The 7933-nt window shown below is 36.5% G+C and overlaps 1 protein-coding gene across 1 annotated transcript in view; it reads right to left on the bottom strand.

Annotated features, from left to right (window-relative positions):
- Positions 1-7933, bottom strand: part of CLPTM1 (CLPTM1 regulator of GABA type A receptor forward trafficking) — a 57178-nt gene that overhangs the window by 24759 nt on the left and 24486 nt on the right. Inside the window, exons 8-9 of the mRNA XM_085044011.1 lie at positions 3860-3980; positions 188-432 (exon numbers count right to left, since the gene is read on the bottom strand). Coding sequence (XP_084900137.1) covers positions 188-432; positions 3860-3980 — 366 coding nt within the window. The remainder of the gene's footprint in view (positions 1-187; positions 433-3859; positions 3981-7933) is intronic.

Here is a 7933-nt window from a genome sequence, read left to right as displayed (position 1 = left end):
AAAATTCCCCAAAAACCAGAAAAATCGGGAAAATTGCCCAAAAACCCAGAAAAATCAGGAAAATCCCCCCAAAAAATCAGGAAAAACCCCCAAAAACTCAGGAAAATGCCCCAAAAAACGGGGAAAAACCAGGAAAATCCCCAAAAAACCATGAAAAACCCCAAAAAATCGGGATGGGAATCCCCACCTTGACGGAGTCCTGCTCCTCGTCGCTCTGCTCGTAGAGATCTTCCCCCAGGAAGTTCCAGGGTGACCTGGAGCTCTGGGCGGCGTAGAGCTGCCAGCGCCACAGGGACAGGGGACAGAAGGACAGGCGGAAGGGCAGCCGCCGCAGCGACTCGTTGATGGGGAAATAGTCGCGCTGCAGGTTCCAGTAGTCGTTGAAGTACAGGATGGGGAAGTAGTCGCCGCTCAGCGCGTCGAACTTGACGTCTGGGAGAGGGAAAAGTTCGTTAGGAATGGGAAAAATTGATTGGGAATGGGAGAAATTCACTGGGAAAAATTCCTTGGGAATGGGAATAATTCATTGGGAAGTGATCGCCGCTGAGAGCGTCAAACTTGACGTCTGGGAGAGGGAAAAGTTCGTTAGGAATGGGAAAAATTGATTGGGAATGGGAGAAATTCACTGGGAATGGGAGAAATTCACTGGGAAAAATTCCTTGGGAATGGGAATAATTGATTGGGAAGTAATCGCCGCTGAGGGCATCGAACTTGACATCTAGGAATGGGAAAAATGGGAAAAATAATGGGAATAATTCATTGGGAATGAGAAAATTGATTGGGATAAGTTCATTGGGAATGGGAAAAATTGATTTGGAATGGGAAAAGTTCATTGGGAATGGAAATAAGTCATTGGGAATGGGAAAAAGTTCATTAGAAATGGAAATAAGTCATTGGGAATGGGAATAACTCATTGGGAATGGGAATATTTCATTGGCAATGGGAATAATTCATTGGCAATGGGAATAAGTCATTGGGAATAACTCATTGGGAATGAGAATAATTCATTGGCAATAATTCATTGGGAATGGGAAAATTGATTGGGAAAAGTTCATTGGGAATGGAAAAAGTTCATTGGGAATGGAAAAAGTTCATTGGGAATGGAAATAGGTCATTGGGAATGGGAAAAAGTCATTAGAAATGGGAATAAGTCATTGGGAATAAGTCATTGGGAATGGGAAAAATTCAATGGGAAATAGTCGCGCTGCAGGTTCCAGTAGTCGTTGAAGTACAGGATGGGGAAGTAGTCGCCGCTCAGAGCATCGAACTTGACGCCTGGGGTGGGAAAATAATGGGAAAAAGTCATTGGGAATGGGAAAATTGATTGGAAATGGGAGAAATTCACTGGGAAAAATTCCTTGGGAATGGGAATAATTCATTGGGAAGTGATCGCCGCTCAGAGCGTCGAACTTGACGTCTGGGGTGGGAAAAATGGGAAAAATAATGGGAATGGTTAAGTGGGAATGGGGGAATTGATTGGGAATAATTGATTGGGAATGGGAAAAGTTCATTGGGAATGGGAAAAGTTCATTGGGAATGGAAATAAATCATTGGGAATGGGAGTAATTCATTATAAATGGGAATCAGTCATTGGGAATAACTCATTGGGAATGGGAACAATTCATTGGGAAATAGTCGCGCTGCAGGTTCCAGTAGTCGTTGAAGTACAGGATGGGGAAGTAGTCGCCGCTCAGCGCGTCGAACTTGATGTCTGGGGTGGGAAAATAATGGGAAAAAGTCATTGGGAATGGAAATAATTCATTGGGAAAAATTGGTTGGGAAGTAATCGCCGCTCAGAGCGTCGAACTTGACGTCTGGGAGAGGGAAAAGTTCGTTAGGAATGGGAAAAATTGATTGGGAATGGGAGAAATTCACTGGGAAAAATTCCTTGGGAATGGGAATAATTCATTGGGAAGTAGTCGCCGCTCAGAGCGTCGAACTTGACGTCTGGGATGGGAATAATTCATTGGGAATAATTGATTGGGAATGGGAATAATTCATTGGGAATGGGAACAATTGATTGGGAAGTAATCGCCACTGAGAGCGTTGAACTTGACATCTGGGAAAAATTAATTGGGAATAGAAAAAATTCATTGGGAATGGGAAAAATTGATTGGGAATGGAAATAATTCATTGGGAAGTAATCGCCGCTCAGAGCGTCGAATTTGACGTCTGGGGTGGGAAAAATGGGAAAAATAATGGGAATGATTCATTGGGAATAATTGATTGGGAACGGGAATAATTTATTGGAATGGAAATAATTAATTGGGAATGCAAATAATTAATTAGGAATGGGAATAATTCATTGGGAATGAGAATAATTCATTGGGGATAATTGATTGGGAATGGGAATAAGTCATTGGCAAGAATTGATTGGGAATGAGAAAAATTCAATGGAAATGGGAATAAGTCATTGGCAATGGGAATAATTGATTGGGAATGGGGAAGTCATTGGGAATGGGGAGTGAGGAGCACTGGGAGGCACTGGGAGGGACTGGGAGGGACTGGGAAGCACTGGGAAGCACTGGGAGCTAGCAGAGCTCCCTGAGCCCAATGAGACCAAAATCACCCCATTGTTAATTGGATTTAATGGGATTTTAATGGGATTTTAACGGGATTTTAATGGAATTTTAATGAAGTTAAATGGGATTTGAATGGATTTTAATACGATTTTAATACGATAGACTTTAACAGGACTTTAATGGGATTTTAATGGATTTTAATGGCATTTTAATAGGATTTTAATGGAATTTTAATAGAATTTTAATGAATTTAAATGGGATTTAAATGGATTTTAACATAATTTTAACAGGATTTTAATAGACTTTAACGAGACTTTAATGGGATTTTAATGGATTTTAATAGGATTTTAATGGGGTTTTAGTAAGATCTTAATGCGATTTTAATGGAATTTTAAATACGATTTTAATGGGATTTTAGTAAGATCTTAATAGGATTTCAATGGGATTTTAATGGGGTTTTAAACGGGATTTTAATGGGATTTAATGGATTTTAATGGGACTTTAATGGGATTTCAACCGAATTTTAACAGGATTATAATAGGATTTTAATGGAATTTTTAATAGGATTTTAGTTAAGATCTTAATGGAATTTTAACAGATTTTAATAGGATTTTAATGGGATTTTAGTAAGATCTTAATGGGATTTTAATGGGATTTTAGTAAGATCTTAATGGGATTTTAATGGGATTTTAAAGGGATTTTAACAGGATTTTAATGGGACTTTATTGGGATTTCAATGGAATTTTAATGGGATTTTAATGGGATTTCAATGGAATTTTAATGGGATTTTCATGGAATTTTAACGGGATTTTTATGGATTTTAATAGGATTTTAATGGGATTTTAGTCAGATCTTAATAGGATTTTAACAGGATTTTAACGGGCTTTTAACAGGATTTTAATGGGACTTTAATGGGATTTCAATGGAATTTTAACGGAATTTTAATGGGATTTTCATGGATTTTAACAGGATTTTCATGGAATTTTAACAGGATTTTAATGGGATTTTCATGGAATTTTAACGGGATTTTTATGGAATTTTAACGGGATTTTCATGGAATTTTAACAGGATTTTAATGGGATTTTCATGGAATTTTAATGGGATTTTCACGGATTTTAACAGGATTTTAATGGGATTTTCACGGATTTTAACAGGATTTTAATGGGATTTTCACGGATTTTAACAGGATTTTAATGGGATTTTCACGGATTTTAACAGGATTTTAATGGGATTTTCATGGAATTTTAAAAGGATTTTAACGGGATTTTCACGGAAACCGCGGAATTTCACGGGATTTTTCCCGGAAAAGGCAGAAATTCCCAATTTTTGGAGCTCACACTGGTCCAGGGGGGGAGGGACGCTGCCCCTGACCCAGGGCGTGTGGTCATCCACCATGTTGATGGTCAGGTTGGGGTGCCAGTGGGAGATCACCTCCACCGGCCCGAAGTCCTCCGCTCTCTGCAAGGGAAAAAACGGGAATTGGAGTGAGAATCCCAAAAAAAAAGTTGGTTGAAAACGCGGAAAAAATCGCGAAAAAATCCTGAAAAAAATCCCCCAAAAATCCCCAAAAGAATCCCCCAAAAAATCCCAAAAAGATCCCAAAAAATCCCAAAAAGATCCTGAAAAAAATCCCAAAAAATCCCCCAAAAAGATCCCGAAAAAAATCCTCCAAAAAATCCCCCCCAAAAATTGCAAAAAAAATTGCAAAAAAAATTGCAAAAAAAATTGCAAAAAAAATTGCAAAAAAAATTGCAAAAAAAATTGCAAAAACAAATTGCAAAAAAAATTGCAAAAAAATTTGCAAAAAATCGCGGAAAAAATCCCCAAAATCCTCAAAAATCAAAAAAATCCCAAAAATCGAAAATCCAAAAAAGGGATTTTGCACTCTCTGGAAAGGGAAAAATGGGAATTGGAATGGGAATCCCGAAAAAATCCCAAAAAAAAATCCCGGAAAAAATAGTGAAAAAAATCGCGGAAAAAATCGTGAAAAAAATGGCAAAAAAAAAGGGATTTTCCACTCTCTGCAAGGGAAAAAATGGGAATTGGAGTGGGAATCCCAAAAAAAAATCCCCAAAGAAATCCCGAAAAGGATCCCCAAAAAAATCGCGAAAAAAATCGCGAAAAAATCGCAAAAAAAATAGTGAAAAAATCTAAAAAAAAAAAAGGGATTTTGCACTCTCTGCAAGGGAAAAAATGGGAATTGGAGTGGGAATCCCAAAAAAAAATCCCCCAAAAAATCCCGAAAAGGATCCCCAAAAAAATCGAAAAATGGAAAAATGTAATCAAAAATCCCAAAAGATCCCAAAAAATCCCAAAAAGATCCTGAAAAAAAATCCCAAAAAATCCCCCAAAAAGATCCCGAAAAAAATCCTCCAAAAAATCCCCCCCAAAAATTGCAAAAAAAATTGCAAAAAAAATTGCAAAAAAAATTGCAAAAAAAATTGCAAAAAAAATTGCAAAAAAATTGCAAAAAAAATTGCAAAACAAATTGCAAAAACAAATTGCAAAAACAAATTGCAAAAACAAATTGCAAAAAAAATTGCAAAAACAAATTGCAAAAAAAATTGCAAAAAAATTTGCAAAAAAAATCGCGGAAAAAATCCCCCCAAAAATCCTCCAAAAAATCCCCAAAAAAAATCCCCCAAAAAATCCCCAAAAAAATCCCAAAAAAAAGGGATTTTGCACTGTCTGGAAAGGGAAAAATGGGAATTGGAATGGGAATCCCGAAAAAATCCCCCAAAAAAATCCCGGAAAAAATAGTGAAAAAAATCGCGGAAAAAATCGTGAAAAAATGGCAAAAAAAAAGGGATTTTCCACTCTCTGCAAGGGAAAAAATGGGAATTGGAGTGGGAATCCCAAAAAAAATCCCCAAAGAAATCCCAAAAAGAATCGCGGAAAAAATAGTGAAAAAAAATCGCGAAAAAATCGCGAAAAAAATAGTGAAAAAATCTAAAAAAAAAATGGGATTTTGCACTCTCTGCAAGGGAAAAAAACAGGAATTGGAGTGGGAATTCCCAAAAAAATCCCCCCAAAAATCGCGAAAAGGATCCCCAAAAAAATCGCGAAAAAAATAGTGAAAAAATCTAAAAAAAAAATGGGATTTTGCACTCTCTGCAAGGGAAAAACGGGAATTAGAGTGGGAATCCCAAAAAAAATCCCCAAAAAAATCCCGAAAAGGATCCCCAAAAAAATCGCGAAAAAAATCACGAAAAAAATAGTGAAAAAATCTAAAAAAAAATGGTATTTTGCACTCTCTGCAAGGGAAAAAATAGGGAATTAGAGTGGGAATCCCAAAAAAAAATCCCCAAAAAAATCCCGAAAAGGATCCCCAAAAAAATCGCAAAAAAAAATCGCGAAAAAATCGCAAAAAAATAGTGAAAAAATCTAAAAAAAAAATGGGATTTTGCACTTTCTGCAAGGGAAAATCTGAGATTGGGAATGGGAATCCCGAAAAAATCCCCCAAAAAAATCCCGGAAAAAATGGCGGAAAAAATGGGATTTTCCACTCTCTGCAAGGGAAAAACAGGAATTGGAATGGGAATCCTGAAAAAAATCCTGAAAAAATCCCGGAAAAAATCCCCCAAAAAAATCCCGGAAAAAATTGTGAAAAAAATGGGATTTTCCGCTCTCTGCAAGGGAAAAACAGGAATTGGAATGGGAATCCCAAAAAAATCCCCCCAAAAAATCCCGGAAAAAAATCGCAGAAAAAACCACGGAAAAAATCGTGAAAAAAAATCGCAGAAAAAATCCTGGAAAAAAATCTCCAAAAAAAGTCCCCAAAAAATGGGATTTTCCACTCTCTGCAAGGGAAAAATGGGAATTGGAATGGGAATCCCAAAAAAAAATCCCAGAAAAAATCCTGGAAAAAATCGCAAAAAAATCCACAAAAAATGTGAGAAAATCGCGAACAAAATCCCCCAAAAAGATCCCGAAAAAAATCCCAGAAAAAATCCCCCAAACCATCCCAGAAAAAAATCCCAAAAAAATCCTGAAAAAAATGGCAAAAAAAAAGGGATTTTGCACTCTCTGCAAGGGAAAAATGGGAATTGGAATGGGAATCCCCAAAAAAAATCCCAGAAAAAATCCTGGAAAAAATCGCAAAAAAATCCACAAAAAATCCCCCCAAAAAATGGGATTTATTTATCCCAAAAAAATGGGATTTTCCACTTTCTGCAAGGGAAAAATGGGAATTGGCATCCTTGGATTTGTCATGGAATCCCCAAAAAAACCCCAGAAGTGGAAGGGTTTGGGAATAAATCCCAAAATTTATTGGGAAAAATCTGGGAATGAATCTCAAAAAACCCCAAAATTTTGGGAATAAATCCCACAAAACCCCCAAAATCTGGGAATAAATCCCCAAAATCTGGGAATAAATCCCCAAAAAACCCCAAAATCTGAGAATAAATCCCCCAAAAACCCGAAATCTGGGAATAAAGTCCCAAAAAACCCTAAAATCTGGGAATAAATACCCAAAAAAACCCAAAATCTTGGAATAAATCCCCAAAATCTGGGAATAAATCCCAAAAAATCCCATAATTTGGGAATAAATCCCCCAAAAAAGCCCAAAATTTGGGAATAAATCCTAAAAAAAACCTAAAATTTGGGAATAAAATCCCAAACTCTGGGAATAAATCCCCAAAAACCTGAAATCTGGGAATAAATCCCCAAAAAAGCCCAAAATTTGGGAATAAAATCCCAAAAAACCTGAAATTTGGGAATAAAATCCCAAAAAACCCCAAAATCTGAGAATAAATCCCAAAAAAATCTTGGAATAAAACCCCAAAATACCCCAAAATTTGGGAATAAAATCCCAAAAAACCCAAAATTTGGGAATAAATCCCCAAAAACCTAAAATCTGGGAAAAAATCCCCAAAATCTGGGAATAAATCCCAAAAAAACCAGAATTTTGGGAATAAATCCCCAAAAAACCCAAAATCTGGCAATAAATCCAAAAAAAATCTCAGAATAAAACCCCAAAATTTAGGAATAAATCCCAAAAAACCCAAAATCTGGAAATAAATCCCCAAAATCTGGGAATAAATCCCCAAAAAACCCCAGAATTTTGGGAATAAATCCCCAAAAAATCCCGAAATTTGGGAATAAATCCCAAAAAACCCCAAAATCTGGGAATGAATCCCCAAAAAAAACCCAAAATCTGGGAATACATCTCAAAAAAAAGCCAAAATCTTAGAATAAATCCCCAAAATCTGCAAACAAATCCCAAAAAATCCCCAAAATCTGGGAATAAATCCCCAAAAAATCTCGGAATAAAACCCCAAAATTTGGGAATAAATCCCAAAAAACCCCCAAAATTTTGGGAATAAAACTCCAAAAAACCCAAAATTTGGGAATAAATCCCCAAAAATCCCAAAATCCCAGAATAAAACCCCAAAATTTGGGAATAAATCTGT

This window comes from Lichenostomus cassidix, unplaced genomic scaffold (assembly GCF_008360975.1).
Source record: "Lichenostomus cassidix isolate B80296 unplaced genomic scaffold, HeHo_3.0 HiC_scaffold_35, whole genome shotgun sequence".
In the NCBI taxonomy this organism is placed as follows: domain Eukaryota; kingdom Metazoa; phylum Chordata; class Aves; order Passeriformes; family Meliphagidae; genus Lichenostomus; species Lichenostomus cassidix.
Note: the sequence above shows the minus strand (reverse complement) of the source record. Positions and strands in the feature narration are given on the sequence as shown.